The sequence below is a fragment of the Necator americanus genome, chromosome II (assembly GCF_031761385.1).
Source record: "Necator americanus strain Aroian chromosome II, whole genome shotgun sequence".
Classification (NCBI taxonomy): Eukaryota; Metazoa; Nematoda; class Chromadorea; order Rhabditida; family Ancylostomatidae; genus Necator; species Necator americanus.
This window is the reverse complement of record NC_087372.1, coordinates 20,975,023-20,994,342: the sequence shown is the minus strand read 5'-3', so window position 1 is coordinate 20,994,342 and position 19,320 is coordinate 20,975,023. Positions and strand designations below refer to the sequence as shown.

Here is a 19,320-nt window from a genome sequence, read left to right as displayed (position 1 = left end):
TACAATCACTTTTTCTGCCCTGCACGGTGGTCAGTTTGTTCCTCTTGTTCATTGCTAGACCTACATGTACACTGCAGGAGCACTTGGACCATCCCAACTTTCTCATTGTTTTCTCGAAGGTGGCATTGTTCTGGATGATATTGTATTGTGTCGTCGGATCTCCTCCTCTCTTCACATCGATGATTACTTCGTTGTAAAATGACATGCATGTGCATGAAGTCTTCTGTACATGTTCATATTTGGAGAAAAGAAAAAGTGTTTCAAGAACTAGTCTCACTACCACTCAACTCGTAAACAACCCAGCATTTGTTTCATTGGCTATCTTTTTTCGTCTTTGTGTAGGCCGGTACAGATTCCAGGACTCCATCCCATCAAATACTTAAGTTCGCAGGTGTTGAATTTCTGGACCTCTTTTTGTGTAACTGCATAGTTAACGATTATTATACGAAGGTAGTAAAAGGTAAGTAGGTAGTAAAAAAAGTAAAAGTTAGCCAATTAAAGACATGATAGGTAAAAAGAAAAGCTTTCACGGAAGTTTTCCGCATAGTGTGGAAGCAGCTCTGTGTACGACTTCAAAGAGGTGCTGCGTCAGTCCGTTTTACGCAGACCGTAAGTACTGTGGCATTGAGGAGATAGATAATTAGATAAATAGATAAACATCTCTGGATCGCACCGATCGCAGGTCTCGGCCAATTGGTCCGTGTTGGAAACACTTCATACATCTCGCTGGTGGTCTCCGTAAAAAAAGAGGAACGACTTCCTTCTTCACCCTTTTAAAAATAAAAAAGATGTAAAGTAGGCTTTCCATGAATCAAGCAGAGTCGAGACGAGGTCTGCTGTGCCGCACTGTCGTCGATATCGTTGTAGTCCCAACCAAGCCTTTCATCACTTTGAAGTCGATAAATTGATATCAGGCTTGTCTGGGAGAATAAAAACACTGACTTGATTATCAGCTGGCCCCCGCAAGTCATTGCATGGGTTCTGAAACGTAAACATATATATATATATATATATATATATATATATATATATATATATATATGTATATATATGTATATATAATATATATATATATATATAATATATATATATATATATATATATATATATATATATATATATATATATATATATATATATATATATATGTATGTATATATATATATATATATATATATATATATATATATATATAATCCAGCACGCGATCCAAAACCTGAACGATTACGAGTTGCAGTAAAATGCGTTGGAGCATCCCAAGATTGATACAGGGACTTTATCTATTATTTTCTATACTACGATTAGAACGACATGAAGCACGGTGCAATTGCGGTTGCCCTCAAGGTGGTGCGGTGGAGCGTAGCTGTTAGGAGCGTACTAGAACCGTTGGTGGTTCCACCCTTCGCTGCAGTTTGCGATGATCCCAGCAGGAAACGGTAAAGAGGGTCCCGGCCGATTCTCCGCGAATGCCTCCGAGACATTAAGGGTCCAGTGGATATGCGAACATACCTCGACGTGGTCACACTCCAGCCGTTCCTGGAGGCGGTGTGAGTTGTCAAAATTACTGAATAAATTGAAAAGAATGTTGTTGAAAGTATCTGTCGTTTTGCGTGATTTTGTAATAAGAGAACGGTAGCGAATTTTGTCTGGATTTTGCCTTCAGGAAGTCTAGAAATGTTATCAAATTGACTCTTATTCATAAGAGGTCAGAGATACAGAAGGTCCATCTGTTTGGAAATAAATTAGGCTTCAAAGAAGCTTGGGACTTACAGGATAACGATAATCCTCAGTCTCGTTACTTTTGAAAGTTGGAATGTCCCGTTTTTAACGAAATTTTTCATAAGCGCAATTTGGAGCTATTAGATGTACCTTTCTCTCTTGTTTCACCTGAGGATTTCTATTGCTTCTGGTATTACTACCACGCTGATACCAGCTCACATCACAAATTTCCACTGGATGTGTCTGATTCTCTACTCTAATTTAGTAGCTCGTGAATTATAACTACGACTGACTCATGACATCCTTGTATCCCGCACGACGGTCCGACCAAAAGCCTGCAATCCTTATGGAACTAGAGGATTGCAACCTGCCTATGGGTTTTAAAATTTTACGCATGTCACAGTAATAGAAAAGAGTCTCCTGATTCCGGAGGAAAGCCTGGTACGGTAGCGCCCGGAAGGACGCGGTTGCAGGAGTCATATAGGCTACCGAAACGGAAAAGGACTAGGATGACGATCTGTACTGACGATAATGCACGTACGCTTCGGAAGCGACCATCGAAGATCTGATGATGCAAGCCAAGAAGATCAAGTACGACGAGACGAGACAACGCCATCCTTTCAATGAGTTTATGAAACTGGAGAAGAACTGTTCTTAGGAACATGCGACAGTAGAGGTGTTAGTGGAGTTATCAAAGAACATCGACCCTTTCGAACTACTTACGAGCCGAATCGGACGTCTGCGGATGAATAGGAGGAGGAAGAAGAAGTCGAAGCTTTCTATATTTAGCTGGAGAAGTTCTACAGAGAAGATCATGCCTTCTACAAGGTCATAATTGGCGATTTCAACGCCAAAGTTGGCTCAAGAAGAACGCCTGAGGAACTTCACATCGGGACCCACGGCCTACAATGGAATGAACAGGGGGAGAGACTCTCCGAGTTCATCATGACGACTAAGACCATCCATGGGAATTCCATTTCCAATTCGCAGCCTTCCTCTCTAAGCTGGACGTGGGAGTCACCCGGTGGAGGGTAGGGTAATGAAATAAACCACATCATGGTCAATAAAAGGTTCTGCCTGACGGACATCGCTGTTGTGCCAAAGTTCTATACGGGATCGGACCATCGCCTCCTCCGAGGAAGATTTTCCTTCACAAGAAGAGAGGAGAAAGCCGCCAATTTCAGAGAGCGAAATCCCAGAACTATCACTAATTGGGATCTCTGCCCTACGCTATTCCGCTTTTGGGAAGATTAGGCAATGGGCAACATCGACGAGGAATGCGACCGGCTCATCACCTTCACGACTGCACGAAGAAGGCTGAGAGTTTCAAAACCACCAAAAGACGCCTGTCTCTTGAAACTTTTCAGCTGATACACCAGCTTGGAGCAGCACGAGCCACAGGGAACTAAGAACTCACGTCCGAGCTCGCAAGGCTTTGCAGAGAGGTGATAAAGGAAGACCTCAAAGAGAGAAGAGCAGAAGTGCTCTCTCTCCGGAACGAACATATCCGAATGCACCAGCAACGTTTATCTGGGTCGGGAGTTGAACATGATGAACGACTTGAGCCCCGAGCTGGGCAGGAGGAGACGAGCGGCTTGGGGAGTGTGTAAGAGCATCGAGGATGTAGTGAAGAAGACCACAAACAACCGGCTCCGTGCTCACCTCTTCAGCACCACCGCACTTCCTGCTTTGACCTATGCTTCGGAAACCTAAGCATTTCGCAAGCAGGAAGAAAAGGCGGTGAGCGTCATTGAACGTGCAATTGAGAGAGTGATGCTAGGAGTATCCCGTTTCACGCAAGTAAGGGACGGGATTCGAAGTTCTCCCCTACGTCAGCGATCGAAGATTAGAGACGCCGCCGCGTTTGCCAAGGAAAGTAAAATAAGGTGGGCCGGACACGTGATGCCCTTCAACGACAACCATTAGACCAGAGCCGAAGTCCTTGAAAAAAAATTATGATTATGCTCTTCGTGTCCCACACGAAAAGAGGAACCACTGGGCGACTCTTGCACGCGATCGGGACCAATGGAAGAATTACTGGTGCCCGCTTGATCAGTTCGAAGATCAACGGGAGTCAAGGTGATCAAGGTGAATTATAACCTAGCCAATGGTACAAAGTATGATGCTTAGCGGCAAGTGAGCAAAGTTAGGTATTTAGGTAGCAACGAAGGCAAATCTCTTCTTTGCTGCATCGGTAATTGCCCTGCCGAGGCACGATTAGGGCATGTTCGAAAATCCGGCGGGACCCTCTTTACACGCATCCAGTGGCACCTCGGTTCCAACTGCTGCCTCCACCGCGCCGTTTCGAGCGCGTAAGCAAATGCATCGTGCTTCATGTCGTTTTGACCTACAATATATTCACTAACTTTTGCTCACTCAATAGGAACTTTGCATGTTGTTTTTCTCGATTAGAAGTACAGTAGTTCTGTACTTCAAATACTATCTTATCTTTACCTAATTTGCAGTTGAAGGGATCTTGATACGCTACGACCAAACAAGGAATATTGAACAACTGGACTGAGCAAAGGCAGAGTCGGGTCAAAACGACATGAAACTCTATACAGTTGCGTAAGTGGCTGGCCTCGAAGCGGTGGATCGTAGCGGTTAGGAGGTGATAACCCTTTCTACTACCACTCATCGCTGCAGTTCGCGATCCATCCCAGCCGCTTACGCAGCTGCACCGTGTTCAAGTCGTTTTGAACCGCCAATATAGTATTTGATCAATGATGAGAAGTGTTAGGTGTTAAACACATAAAATTGCTTCTGGTCAACTGGTGGTCGTAATTCCAGCCAGGTCTACCTATTTTCTTGATGTCCATCTACAGGGAAACTTTTGTGGATAGAACTAGCTGGAAATGCATCACCTACAAATAGTAATTGCAGGTGGTAGTTATGGATAGAGTATGGGTGAAGTACTTAGTTCATAAACCATATTGCTACTTCTTGCTAAATCTTTGTGTGGCAATATGTTGTTGGGCAAAGGATGGACACGAAAAAGTGAAAGGATGAGATTTTCTAGAAGCAATTGTATATTTATACTTTATGTCGTATTCGTTGGTTTCAGCAGGAGTGAAATTGGTGAAAACAAGGAAAGATGGCTCTCGAAAGGTGGTATCCTACCGTCAAACGAATCGAGCATCTGCAGATGACTTAGTTGCGCTAGCGCAGCAGCTAACTACCGCTCGGTTTGTCCACATCAGTGTTCTCCACCCAAAATCCGGACATTTGAAATTTTCCCTAGTGAGCTTGTGAAAGGAAGGGCTTGCGACCGTTTGAGGACTATAGCTGAGCAGATGGAACAGTTACAGAAAGTAGACAGTCACTAGTTTTTGTCTTTCATTGCGATGAACTAGTCTTCTGCTGTTTTTAGGCGGCGATTCGAGTGCTAGAAGAAGCGAAGCGAGACGAAGAGTTGCACAATGTGGCCTGCAATTTGCAAAAGCAGCCTGGACATGTTTACCATCTCTACCGAGGAAGAGATGGATCCAGGTAACTAATACAGAATAAACGATTGTATTCCGTTTGAATTGTGTTGCCGTCATTTGAAAATGGTAGTGCGTGAGAGTAAGGATTGTGATCTACCATGGCGGTAGACTCCGTCAACTTGTTTTTTTTTTTTGAGTTAGAGGAAATAGTCGGAAGTAGGATTCTGTTCATTCCATGAGTTTTTAGTGTGGCCAAGTAAAGCTTCGGTGTATGTTTATCTATTGTTTATGTGCTGCTTATGTTTTTGAACTGAATGTGTAAGGGTCATTAACTGGCGTCGCTAGCTTTAGCCATGTGGGAAGACTTTATTGAGTCTAAAGAAAAAGTTATAGAGATCGATAGATACATCTAATCGACGTTCTTGAACAAAGTGGTTATCATACTCGTAATTTTTGCGAAAAATCCCAGTTATAATCAAATCAAAATGATATGAAGCTCGAACCAGTTGCGTAAGCGGCTGCTTTCGAAGTGGTGCGGAAGAGCGTGGTGGTTACGATCGAGGGAGACCTTTGGTAGCATCACTCATCGCTCGCGATCAGTCCCATCTCAATCCAAGGTCAAGCGTGTGATAGGATTTTCCATCGAGGATCGTAATTTTGTTTTTTGGCCGATGCCGTAAAATGAACGTACTCGCTTGTGCCCCCTCAAACTTGGGTAATTAAACTTTCATAATACAAAATAATGACATACAAAATAGCGAAATTAACATAATAGAGGGAACTACTGAATAATACACTCACAGTCCTATCCTATAGCGTTCGTGCATAAATATATCTCAAATACAGATAAAAATAAGAAAACGCAAGAAGAAGAACATAGTGAGAAAGAGACAGTGATGAGTAGCACGAAAATTATAAAATGTTTTGTGCAATGGTGCGCAGCTTATACACCGTCTTCTGATAGCAAGAGAATTCACAGATGTTCCGCCGAATTGTGCAAAAACATACAGGAATTTCACAGATGTCGTGCGGAGCTGTGCAAAGTGTACAGCCCTAAGATGAGATACATATGATTGCTGGCGCCACTGACTCGTGCCATGATTGCATTGTAGGTCTTCTTCGTTTTGTCCATCCATTTCACCATGTCGTCGTTCTGTCTCCTGATTTCCTCCTGTAGGTCCAAGTAAGAGTCTCGCATCTCGTGTAAAACTGTATCCTCCACTGCTGCGTTGCGCCTGGTTTTGGCTTCGGCCTCCTGAACGGCCCTCTTTTCTTCATCGAACAAAACGTCGAACCGAACCAACTGGTGCCGTATCATATTTATGACGTCTCTGCAGTTATAACTCCGGTATGCAGCCACGGGTTCGAGGTACCCACGATCTCCTGGCTCCGTGGGTTCGTAAAATACCCCCTAAGAGAGTCTGTTAAGAAACTCAAGTCTCGAGAGCTCTTCTGCTTCATTCACGGTCAGTAGTATTTCATACCATTCGTGGGCCAGAACGAAGAACTCGGTGCTAGTGATTAGATCCAGTTTCCGTTGCTTATGAGTCGCGTACAATTGCTTAATCATCATAGGTAGTGATAGGCTCCGCCCCTCGTAGTGAAGATGTCCTGCTTATCTTACATCAAAGACGCATACTCATGTGGTGCTTGCTTGACTGCTGCGCAACCGTCATAACACTGGGGGCGATTTCACGTCGAAAGCTCAGTCCGTAGCAACGAATCCTTTGATGGATCAGTGCTTCCGACGGTCGTGTTTCTGAGCTTTCGACGATGGAAATTTTCCGTCGTAGCTCCCTCTAAAAGCGCTCCTCTAGATTCGATGAGATCGGCATGCTGAAATTGCTTCGCCTTAATAGAGGTCTTGGTGCGAATGGGTGAGTTCATAGAAGAAGCCGACCACAAGTGCAATCTCGGTTTTGGAGGATGTTAGAGAGTCTCTTCTCCCAGCTTCGTCGTGCTACCCGCTCTTTGCCGTTGGAACAATCTCAATGGTGTGTAGACTAGTATCCAAATTATACGCAAAGTTAATCGAGCCATCAGTATAGTAACGCGGAGTAGAATCTTAACAGGCAAAAAACATGCAGTGCTAGTAATGTAAAAGTATGTAATCACAAGGGCTACTATTACTGCAATGGCTGTAATCAATAGTGTCCCGCTCCATTTCATGAGCGTGTCGACCAAGTGACCAATATCTGGCATATTGACTTCTGAAAATATTTCATTTTCTCCGTTGAGAAGGCGTGTGCTGTCATGTCTAAGCTGCAAGTGTAGTGTAAAATGCCTATAATCTCGAAGACTCTGTGTTCTCTCACACCGCACTGGGCTTTCGACGTGAAATCGCCCCTTATTGGAAACGAAACAGTTCTGATTTGGCTCCGAGGAATGAACATGGAACTGTGAATGCTTGCTCTCCACATCTTATTTCAGCTCGTTCTTCTATCGATTATGATTTGCAAAGGACCGTCGCTGAAGCTCCCTTTGCGCAATCGTAACATCCTATGCAATGTGCATCATTAATTGTGCATATTGCGTTCGAAGTTACAGATATTGTTTCGAGTTGCTCTTTAATCCTAATTATGAATTCCACTGTTGGCGACTGTCGGATCCTTGTAATTACTTGGTCATTGCTTGTCCGAAACTCTAGATTTGGTCGCAGGATGTGCAGTTGGTGTTCTGGATCGAGAATTTGGGCTGTGAGATTCAGGTCTTTGCAGTCACACAACATCTTCGCCTCCGCTGGTGCACATTTGCAATTTTCCTCTACTTCACACGTCATATTTTTGGCGTACTCCCAAGTAGCACATTTGAGTGGTGGATCGTAATTCAGATGTGCAATTGCTGTGCGTGTTCCGTCCGTCAAGAAGATTGAATTTAGCACCGGTATAGGCGGAACGCTCAGTGACGGAAGCGTAATTGTGAAAGGGGGTGTAGTCTTAGCTCATTGGGATGAGGTGAAAGTAGTGGATCTTCAGCTGTTTTTGAGGCCCACTAACCGTCATTTGCAGACTTGCACATGCACAGATCCTTTCCAGCGTCCGCATTTGAAGAACTCGCAGACGGCGTCATCGTTGAGCAAGGGATAAATTCGGTAGAAGAGGCAACCTGAAATGGAGTAGAAGCAGTCGCAATCTGGTCCTCCACAGCTTTCGACACATCCTGTGATGCCTGGGTGGACATTGGCTTTATGTAATTCCGCTATTACGGATGTACGGTTTACAGCTCCGCACTTTTCCCCTTTGCATGATACTGCGTGAGGACATCATTTACTGTCCAATAATCCATATATTGTGCTGCGTGAGAACATGATTGTTTCCTTTTCACAGGTCAGGTCTAGATTTTTCTATAGCAGTTCGATCCCAAGAAGGCTCGTGATGTTGTTGCTGAGACGGAGGCACGCTTCTTGTTTGGAGGGGTTGATCTTAGCTATTTCTGGCGTGTCTATCGTATACATTTCTCCTTCCTTTGGACGATAACACGATTGAATTTGATGGGCGAAGACGTCCACTTCCTGACATGTTTGCGTCATTGTGAAAAATATTGCTATGGAAATGGCGATTTCCGACCACAGTCGACGGCGCGTAGCTCTTCTTGTGCTTTTCCAAAACTTTGCAATGGCGGTTGGTAGGAAATTCCTAAAAAGCAACCCTGTTGACTTGACCGTCAAGAAACAATTCTACCCATCGCCTTCAAGAAGTGTAGTATAGGGCTTCCGATAATGACTGGAACAGAAAAGAAGTAGCATAGTATTGCTATAATGTAGATGGATAATCCGAAAAAAAAAATCGCAGTCGTTGGCCAACATTCTGGATTCGCAATCGTTGCTACGCAAAATGTGCAGTCGATTTGTGCACAAAATGGTGCAGCTTTGCATGTGGCCTCTACCAGACTTCATAACCATCAAAAATTTTCCACATCAACAGGTGTTCATACAATGTTACGTGAGGTGGAAAATGAACAACTTCTATTGTTCCTGGTGATTTATACAATAAACAATGATCTTCTCCGCAAATTTCGTACTGGTGTCCCGAGTAAGTAGAACTCCTACATCGATACAACGAAGATGGTGACTTTTGTTGGATTCTTTCCAAGCGGATATGCTGCAAATTTGTGAAAAAGTATCGTCAAAAGGAAAGGTAGATTCCTGATGAGATTTACTTTTGTTTTCCCGGATGTGGACCTCAACTGTTCTTCGCATCTTTTCTCTTGGTAGTCCTCCTCACTATTCTGGATGAGTTTGCGCTTGCGTAAATTGTAGGGCGGGTTAGGAGGGGAAGTTGATAAAGGTTGTGTAGGTTCAAGATCTCGTGCGGATTCATTTCGAGCCTTTTTCCAACTGTACGACTCTATTCACTGGACGTCGAAGTCGTGTTTTGTTAGAATGTTCAGTGAGAACTTCTCGTACTGTATCCGCTGCATTAGCCCGTAATTCTACAATGCGTCCAATTTCCCATGTGTTCTGGGGTTGTAATGAATCGCACAACAAGACCATTTCTCCTTCCTGTGGTTTCATAGTTGTTCCTCGTTTGTTGTCCACCTGGAGTTTGTGATGTTCCCTGAATCCAGTGAGGTACTGTGCTTTCCAGATCTGCCAGAAGTAGTCCGCGAGTCTTACTGAAGTTTTGAGTGTTTCTTCAACTTGGCGTTGAGTAGCAAGTTGTTGCACTTCATTCGGAGTATGGTACGTAGGATAATCCTTTTCCACATTATGATATGTTAGTGGTCGCGAATTTAATAATGCTAAGCACGATGCTGGTGGCTTCAATTTCCACCAGTATCGTGCTTAGCACATCACAGGGCACTGTTCGTTTTCCGAATGCTTTATAAAGCGAGTTTTTGATGGATCGAATCAACCTCTCGTGAAATCAACCCTGCCACGGTGCATAAGGTGTGATGTGAATACAATTAATTTTTCGCTTTCATCTCGCTATCTTCTGTAATTTGTCTTAAAGGCATCACCCCACGAATCTGAGGTGGTGCAGATTTCAGGTGGAGTATTCGTATACAGGATGGGAGACTACGGAGAAGGGGGTGATTCCGTCCATTTCTTCCTAATTGTCGTAAAAAACGGCCCGGAAGATACGGCTTCATTCGTTTTGGCGCATCATTTTGTACAAGAGGTTCGACTGGAGCGCGCCAGTCTTGTGCGGCGCCGCATCTTCCGGGCCGTTTTTTACGGCAATTAGCAAGAAACGGACGGAATCACCTCCCTCTTCGTAGTCTCCCATCCCGTATACGAATACTCCACCTGAAATCTGCACCACCTCAGATTCGTGGGGTGATGCCTTTAAGTTATCATGTAAGATCTGTTCTCCAAGCAAAAACGTGCGAGCATTGTCGCATGTGATTGGTCTCGGTACTCCTCTTCGTGCAAAGAAACGGGGAAGGACGTTGAGAAAGGCTTCCATTGTCATATTCTCTACAAGATCCAAGTGAATAAGCCGCGTCGCCCTCTAGTGAAGATGCATCCGTAAGCTTTCGAACTGTCATTTTTTCTGTTGCTCACGGCGAGAGGTCCAGAGTTGTCCAGACCTACGTGTTCAAAGGGACGTGACCTTTGCATACGAGTACTGGGTAAATATTCCATGGGAGGGTACCGAAATGGCAGATTGTTGACTTTTGGCATGATATACATTTCTGGTATACAATCACTGGCGGTTGTTGACGTAGCCCCATAATACTGTTCCCGTACAGTGGACATCGTGTGAGTGAATCCACGGTGGTACTGACCATGTGCTTCCATAATGATGAGTTTGGCCAAAGTTGTCTTTGGTGCTAAATAAATAGGTGTTTTTGATGGTGTAGATATGTCTTCGTGTTGTAAACGGTAGCATTGTAGTATTCCGAACTCATCCTCGCGAATATTCAGATCCGTTTGTGATCTTATTCGACGTTCGTTTACAATGGTTTTCTGATGATCTCAAATTATACAATTTCGCGCTTCTCGTAATTCTGCTCCAGTTAGTTCATTTGCTGAAGCAACTGCTTTAAGAGCTTTACGAAAAATTGTTTCTTTTCGTACGGTGGAGCATCTTCGCAGTGCTCGACTAAGAAACTTCATAACATAACAAACCATTTTTTGTGCTTTATTATAGTGAGCTGAAGCGTGATAACTTGAATAGTGTCGCTTCATCTTGTTCCATTTCGTGCTTTGTCATACTGTTATCATGGACTACTACTGTTATCATGGAGGTCTCGTCATTGCCTTCTGCCTCACGTAGAGGTAGTGAAAATAATTTGATACCCTCTCGCCTCAGCTCGAGGTTTCTTATCAACTCCATATCCAGAAGTGGCTCTGCAGTGTATCTGAGTTAACACGTTTTACACGGTCTGCAGGATTATCCTTAGTAGCGACGTGCCCGAAAAGACATTCTATTTCTTGTTTTTTCAAGCTATTTACTATATTGTCTATCTCCCTGAGGCGGTTTGAAATGAGGACTCCTTCCATTTTTCGTGTTGGTGGTGATTTCAACTATGCGAGAATGATTTCTGAGTCCGTGAAAAAAAAAATGACTTTCTTAATGGGATGAAGTGAATCCAGTGCTTCACAGACGAAACATGCCGCTCGTACACTTAAAGTGAGTGCATTCATTTCTAATTTGAGAATTGTGATGGAGGATTTCAGGAGCGGCAGTTTAGATTTTGTCATTACTAATTGCGAAGTCCCCGACGCGCCTATGTACATGCAAGTTGCCATGGCAAACTGGCTAACGTCTGAGAAGGCGAATAATGTCGGTGTCGCGTTTCAAAATTTGTCTATCCAGTTCTTTGTAAAGATATCTGTCCGCAGAGAATTCGCCACTGATTTTGCAAATTTGACGGCAGCGGAGTATCCCACTCGAATCCGTCCCCCTAAAGTGATTGCAAAAACAATTCTGCTGGTAAGAGAAGTGGGACGAGTAATCCAAGTGGATCAAAAACCGAAGCGAGTTGCTGTGAGACTGTGCGTTTAGTGACCTTCTCCTGTGGCATCATTTTGCCTTTGAGGATGATTCGATCCTTTCTTGTGTCCCAGGTGATTCCAAGGACCTTTGGTTGCAAGTTTTTTGAGCGGTTTCAATCGTGAATAGAAGAGTTGGAGAGGTCATCATTGGAAATAAACTCTCTCTAATTCATATTGAGTCCATCGAAGATCTCCTTTGTGTTTAACCAGTGCTTCCTTCGTTGTTTGTGCTCCATATATTAGGTTATCGGCATAGAGATTATGCCTGATTTGTTCTGCATTGTCACTTGATGATTCTGCGTCCTCGAAATGGAAATCAATTGTTGCCGCGAGCAGGAATGGTGATTTGTTAAACGTTAAAGACCAAATGCAATTCTGGTGAATCGATATATCACGACGTTATCGCTCGTCGCAGGGAGGTTAATATCGCGGAAACGTAGAAGCATCCCTACCATGTCGTGCAATAATAGTGTACCCTGATAAAGGACATCGTTGAGGCACGGTGAATCCTTGTAACAACGACGACGAAAAAGATTCTCATTTTCGTCGTCTCAGTGGCGTTATGACCGCCTGGTGCGGCAAGTAGTGAACTATCGACCCCTCAATGGGGTCATCAGGAGATACCTCTTCGATAATTCCCTTTTCGAGCTGCTCTTGGAAAATGTTGTCGTATTGCTTCGGAGTCGCTTGATTGTGCGCGTATATTCCAAGAACTTTCTCCAGACGTTTTCCTGCCAGTAACTTATTATGTGACAGAGTAGGATGTATCTCCTTTCAGGGTAGTCTATCGTATTCTCCATCTTCCCTTTTTTGAACAGTGTTCTTGAAGTTTTTGAGAACGCGTTCGTTGATTATTTGAAGCTCGTTGTGTTGCGATGCTGCGTATTCTTCAGTTCTTGATGATTCCAAAGAGCAGTAACGATCCCACATTTCCTTTTCAGAGCTGAACCTTTGGATTGTGAGAACCGACATCATTCTGCTAGCTTTCGTGTTTTGCTGTCCACTGATGATGTATCCGAATTTCGTTGGTATCAACGTAAGTGCCGAGGGGAGAATAAGCCGACCCATTGGCATCATAAATTCCACAAATAATCGCAACCCAGCAAAACTTTTTGCTTTATCGGTAGTGATAACACAATTTCTTGTTTTTTTTTTTTTTGGTAAAATCAAAATCCGCTTGATCAAGAACAGCTTGATCAATAGCTCCAGTTATGAGGTCATTAATGTGGATGCGCACACTGTGTTGTTTCCCTTCTAGGTCGCACAAGTGTAGTGTTGTGATGTCACATTCCTTCGGTGTAGGGATTGATGAGCCAAAGATACTTATTAACAGGGAACTTTTGCCCACTATGGGGAGTCCGAGTTCTTGGATAAGATGTTCCTCAAAAAAGGAGAGTTCTGAGCCTGTATCGAGTAATACAGTGACTTGTCTCATTCTCCATTTGACATCTAATACTCGTGCTGAACCAGCTAGTAGGATAACTTTCTTGAGTCCTCTGTTGATGTTGTGTGATCTATTATTCGTGTGTAGTGCCAAAGTGTCTTCACATGGTAGATCACCTTGTTCGGAGATCTCCGATGAGGTGACCCCATCAGATGGAATTTCTGATTCTTTTGCTTTCGTCATATTAACGTGCTGTCTTAAGAAACTCCGTGGTCGTTTCGTAGACCTTTCTGTACTTTTGACCGGTGGCTTCCTGGATGTGATCGTTCTCATTCTGTGTTCCTTATCTAGCAAAAGAACCGTTGAAGAACGCACTTCTTTGCTCTTCCAAGAAGCTGAGCCTTTAGTGCATATTGCTGTGTGGTGTTTACCTTCACAGTTGCCGCCTTAACACGATAGATTCTATGAGCCGGTGAACCGCAGTTAAGACACCTATTCGATTCAACGAGAAAATTTCTTCCTGCTAATAGACTTGGTATCTTGGAACAATTATTCCATTTGTGTCCTTTCAGTCCACAGCAATCGCAAACACCACTTAGAATAGCCTTTTCTTCGTCCTTTGAGATGCTAAATTTTGTATGTTCCACCTCTGTGGGGAGCATCTCCTTCATCATTTCCTCCTTTGTAATGATATTGTCGATTGTGACGAGCCAGTGCTCTAATTTCCACTCAGGTTCATTTCCTTAACTTCGTTTGAGTCGATTCTCTATTGCTGCCTTTTGTATACGTGTGTGAACTTCTGTAGAAAAATTTGGATAGCTAACTGATTACTTAAGTTCTCTCCTGTTCTTTCAGTTGTGCTGCTATAGCCGACAGCCTATTGAATAACTGTCTCTGGTCGGTAGTGCTGGGCCCCCGTGCTATACATTGGTTAAAGTTTCTGTTTAATTCCATAATGATGCCGTCTTTATCGCAATAACGCTTCTGTAAATGCTCGATGGCCTTTCCGTAATTTCCAGGTGTCACATTGGACCTAGAAATGGATTGTCTGGCCTCTCCTTTTAAAGAAAACAAGAGGTAGTTGAACTTCTGAAGTTCTGTGAGGTCTTGATCATGCAAGTTAGCTAGAAAAAAGGCCCAGAAATTGTCCCATTCCCACTTCTTCTCAGTGAAAATTTAAATTGGTATTTGTGGGAGTTTACTCACTGAAAGAGGCGTCATTATTGACGCAGTAGTGCGTCTTCGCTCTGCTTCGCTCTCTATGCTATTATTAGCGGAGACGTGCGCTATATGTTGAAGTTCCGATCCTGCGCACTTTCCATATACTTGTCGAACTGCTTATCATCTTCTTCGGAATGTTCTTCGAGGTCATCATAAGCATTAGTGAGCTTAGTCATTGATAACTCCAAAAGGTTGGCATGATCATCACAAGTCTTGAGTGGTAAGTGGAAGTCACATATGCGTTCCCGCTTTGCTGACTCATGGTCGGGCGGATTGCTAACTAATATGGCATTATCGCGCATCCAGTCCAGTACCGTTTGACAATGCTTAGTCAAAAGTCCTTTAAATACTCGGACTGTAGACGTTATGATGCACGGAAATTAATGCAAGTGCTGACGATAGACACCCAATCAAATCACAGAAATCAGTCCTTGTGCACAGTCACAGATATGCATGCAGTTCAAGTATCGTACCTGTACTGTGTGGCGACTCCGTGCTCTTTGTGGGTCTGATGCCCCAACAATTTTGTTTTTTTTACTGGTGCCGTAAAATGAACGAACTCGCTTGTACTCCCTCAAACTTGGGTAACTAAACCTTCATAATACAAAATAATAACATAAACATACGAAATTACCATAATAGAGGGAACTACTGAATAGTACACTGCTAGTCCTATCCTATAGCGCTCGTGCATAAATATGTCTCATATACAGGTAAAAATGAGAAAACGCGAGAAGAACATAGTGACAGTGATGAGTAGCACGAAAAACTGTTTTGTGGAATCGTGCGCAGCTTATATACCGTATTCTGATAGCAAAGGAATGCACAGATGTTCCGCCGTATTGTGCAAAAACATACAGGATTCTCACAGATGTCCTGCGGAGCTGTGTAAAGTATAGGCCCTAAGATAAGATACATTCCACAGAAGCGCGTTGAACACTCAAAATACTGAACAGAGTTCAGTATAGATCGTAAAGGGAGGGGTCACAAAGGAAAGCGTCGTAAGACAGTGTAGGGTGGGCGTTAATGAATGGAGTATAGCATGATAGCAAGGGAAAATATTACGTATTGTCGGGTCATAACGACATGAAGCAAGGACGGTTCGCAAGCGTTTGTGCTCGAAACGGCGTGATAGAGCGTAGCGGTTGGGATTGTGTAAGGATCCTCGCTGCCGTCACTCATCTCTGCGGTTCGCCATGGTCCCACCTCGATTCCAATCCCTGTCTCCACCGCACCGCTTCGAGCGCGCAGCTGCTTACGCTAGTGTCCGTGCTTTATGTCGTTTTGACCCGACTATAGACTGCCTAGAAACGAGAAAATGTGCATATGGAGGCATGGAAGTTTGTGATCTTGAATAAAGTCTAGTAACTCCGAGTAAATCAGTACTAGACTAATAATCTTCCAGATGTTTGTGGCCGAGAATTTTCTTTGTCAGATGCTATGTCAAACCATTTCCAAGACTTCGTCGTTTTTTTCCAAATTTTTGATGGAAAAAGATGGATTTTTCCCATTTTTCAATCTAAATTCCAAAAAAAATACTAGGACGCTGCAAGAAACAGCGGTGTGAATGTCTTGTGGGCCAAACTTTCTTCTCTAAAAGACTGCCTAAAATATTTCTCTTGGTAACAGAGTTATTGGCGACCTTTCAGCTTGCTAGGAAAGTTGCGGTCAGTAACGGCTACACACCTATGCGGCCTATCACAAAAAGAGCACAAACCCGACCGTTTATGTGTACAGTTTATTTCCGATGAGGTTAGCGCTGCCATTCGGCGGTGTCTGAGGAAAGCTAAACTTGAAGAATCTGTTGCCATCGTGAAACTCCCCCCCCCCCCAGTAACGTTAGACAAATGTTCATTCGGAATTGCCTATATGATCGTATTTGCATGACACCGGAGTGCAAAATATACCTGGATAACAACGAGGGTGATTGCATGAGTTCATGTGTTGTTTATATGATTTCCTGTGTGCGTTGTGGTGACGAGTACATAGGAGAAACAGCTAGACCACTATGTATTCGAATCTAAGAACACCTGGACGGCAAAAGGAAATCATGTGACTCCACTGCATTGGGTGGTCATAGGGTGCGGCGTCATAACGGAGAAGATTTTGAAGTTAAGATCGCGATTTTGGAACCTAGCATTGCGGCGCGCAAGGCTCTGGAGGCTTTTTGGATCCACTCCAAGAGCCCAAAGATGAATCGCAAGGAGGAATGTCTCTGCATTACGCGGGAACTCGCGCCCTATTTAAGGCTGATATTTGATTGCGCTAGTCACCTCACAACAGGTATCTAACAATGGCAGGATAATGAGCTGATCCTAAGGTACGATGTTATCTTCTACTGGTAGCTATGAGGACCAACAGTAAGCGTAGGACTTTCTTTGTTGTGCAGATAAGGCGTTTGATCGGATTAATCACGTTCGATTTCACCCTTTTAGGTTCTGAGGAACTCGATATTGCCGAAACGTTTGCCACGAATAAAGGATTGTAACTACCTCGTGTCCGGCTCAGTTAAAAAAACAATTATTGAAAGAATCGAGATTGTTATTTATCTTTATTCTGACTAAAGTTTCGTCTCCTTCTTCAGAGCCTGGAAAAATCAAAGACACGTGTAATCTACTCTCTCAAACGCCTCGTCATCCCACGACTTAGCAAACAGATTGTTCAAAGGCAACGTCAGAAAAGTAGACCACCAGCGCTCACCTCGATAGCCACAAAATCGTGGTGTTAGCGGACCACCAGTTGTAGAGTTTAGCCGCTAGTAGTAACTAGTAATGACGTCTCTGCCCTCTGACCCCGTAGATTAAAACCCGCAAAGATCTTGATATGGCGCCAACTCATTCACAGCGATGCATTCTTCTTTGCGATTCATGTTTGGAATTGCTAAGTCATATCTCGTGGGATGACGAGGTATTTGAGAGATTAGATTACACATGTCTTTGATTTTTCCAGGTTCTGAAGAAGGCGCCGACGCCGTAACGTTAGCCAGAATAAAGATCAATAACAGTCTTGGTTCTGCTCAAAAAGTAGTACACAATCAAACTCTATCAAATCCATTTTTGAACTGCTGAAAACTACGTATAATTCAATTCTTGGTAATTTAGAAGTAATTTCAAACTCGCATCTCTTTTGTAAAAATTTGGCTCAGTGCCGAACTTGCGCCATCCTATTACCACATTGTCGGAACAAAATTTTGATTTTTTCCTTCTTTTTTTCGTCGATCCTCTGTAATTCGATCTATGCAGCCGATTCTTCTCTTTTCTGTCGTATCATGTGCTTTAATCAGTATTTAAGGGTATTTCTTATATTTTAGAATAAAAATAGAATGAAATAAAAATGGGAATGTTTCATTAGCAATTTTTCAACAACATTTAAGCAAATTGTCATTTGCTCCTTGGCTAATTTTCGACCTTGCGGTTTCGAAACATATGAAATTTCCAATATATTGAATTTACAGCAACGGAGGACTGTCACAGCAACGTTGGAAAGGGACGAAGGAGTGAGGGTCGTATTCGAGAGGGTCCTGTCCCATCACCAAGCCTGACGTTGCGTTAAAGGCAGCATACCACGAATCTGACGTGGCGAGGTAATCCGCGGGAAAAGCTAGAGGTTATGGATTGCGGGATCAAGGGAGGTTCAGTTCATCTTTCCCTAATCGTCCTAAAAAACGGCGTGCGAACAGCTGTAGTTCCTACGAGGAAAGTTAGAATGTCCCTATATGTATACGTTCTGCTTCCCTCTGCAAACCTATTGATAGGTTTCATTTGAATAGGCAGTCGAGGAGAACTCACTCGGTTTCAACCGCTGGGCATCTGGATGCGGCGCGTGTGTACGAGAGTGCAACTGTTGCAGTTGCAACTGAATTCGTCGTGAAAAACGGGACTTTTTCCCACCTTTAGTCCCAGCTCTGTCGCGCCACTTTCAGCGCATCCCCTTACCAACTGCATCGAGCTTTCAGGTTGTTTTGACTCAACTATGTAGCATTTGACCAGCGATGAAACGCATTACGTGTTAATCGATTCCTTCGCCCAGAGCGATTATCGGACTCGTGATTGGCATATAGAAAAATCAGAGCTGGCAGGCTTTTACGGTCTCTGGAGGAAAAATAAAAGTATATATAAATCAACAAAGTCGATTATTGCCGGTATCATCGACGTCGTGCATTGTTTGGCTATTGTATTTCTTATTATTACTGTTTAACGATGCTTCCGCTTTTAACGTAAACACATAATTACAAATAATGCCTGAGAAGATTTGAGGTAATCTTATGAAGCCTACAACAGTAGGGAACAGAATTTCTTTTGTGCGACATTTTTGCTGTAGTTGACACTGTGCAGGCGAAACCAATACTGTTCATCTAGAGTCAGGTTCGTTTAACTTTGCTCAGCTTGCAAGCTCTCTGTGGCAAACACAGTTTTCGCCGTGGGCACAAAGTGACACAAACACTAAGTGCCATCTTGCGAATTTACGCGACATCGAATACTAATCACCATTCTCTAAATTGTGCCAATTCAAAAGCTTTTGTTGTCTCATTGAACGTGACTTCTCGAGCCTCCTTTTCAGAGCAAAACTATGGGAATAACTTCCATAATCAGTATATCAGGAGGAGCCCTTCGCATCTGTTACAAAAT

At 43.4% G+C, this 19,320-nt stretch overlaps 2 protein-coding genes across 3 annotated transcripts in view; one reads left to right on the top strand and one right to left on the bottom strand.

Annotated features, from left to right (window-relative positions):
• The window catches only part of RB195_018797 (uncharacterized protein), a gene marked incomplete at both ends in the record, with an annotated part of 34,788 nt that overhangs the window by 7,437 nt on the left and 8,031 nt on the right, over positions 1-19,320 (top strand). The window contains 4 exons of one of the 2 annotated variants that reach the window (XM_013443051.2): positions 4,686-4,716; positions 4,784-4,904; positions 4,961-5,030; positions 5,090-5,208. In XM_013443051.2, coding sequence (XP_013298505.2) covers positions 4,686-4,716; positions 4,784-4,904; positions 4,961-5,030; positions 5,090-5,208 — 341 coding nt within the window. Of the gene's footprint in view, positions 1-4,685; positions 4,717-4,783; positions 4,905-4,960; positions 5,031-5,089; positions 5,209-19,320 lie in introns of those variants that run through there. The other variant, XM_064186388.1, reaches the window with a different exon arrangement.
• On the bottom strand, positions 6,160-6,462 carry RB195_018798 (uncharacterized protein; the record flags this gene model as incomplete). Its single annotated transcript, XM_064186389.1, has 1 exon — positions 6,160-6,462. One exon carries the CDS (start codon positions 6,460-6,462, stop codon positions 6,160-6,162), a length of 303 nt encoding a protein of 100 aa, XP_064042270.1.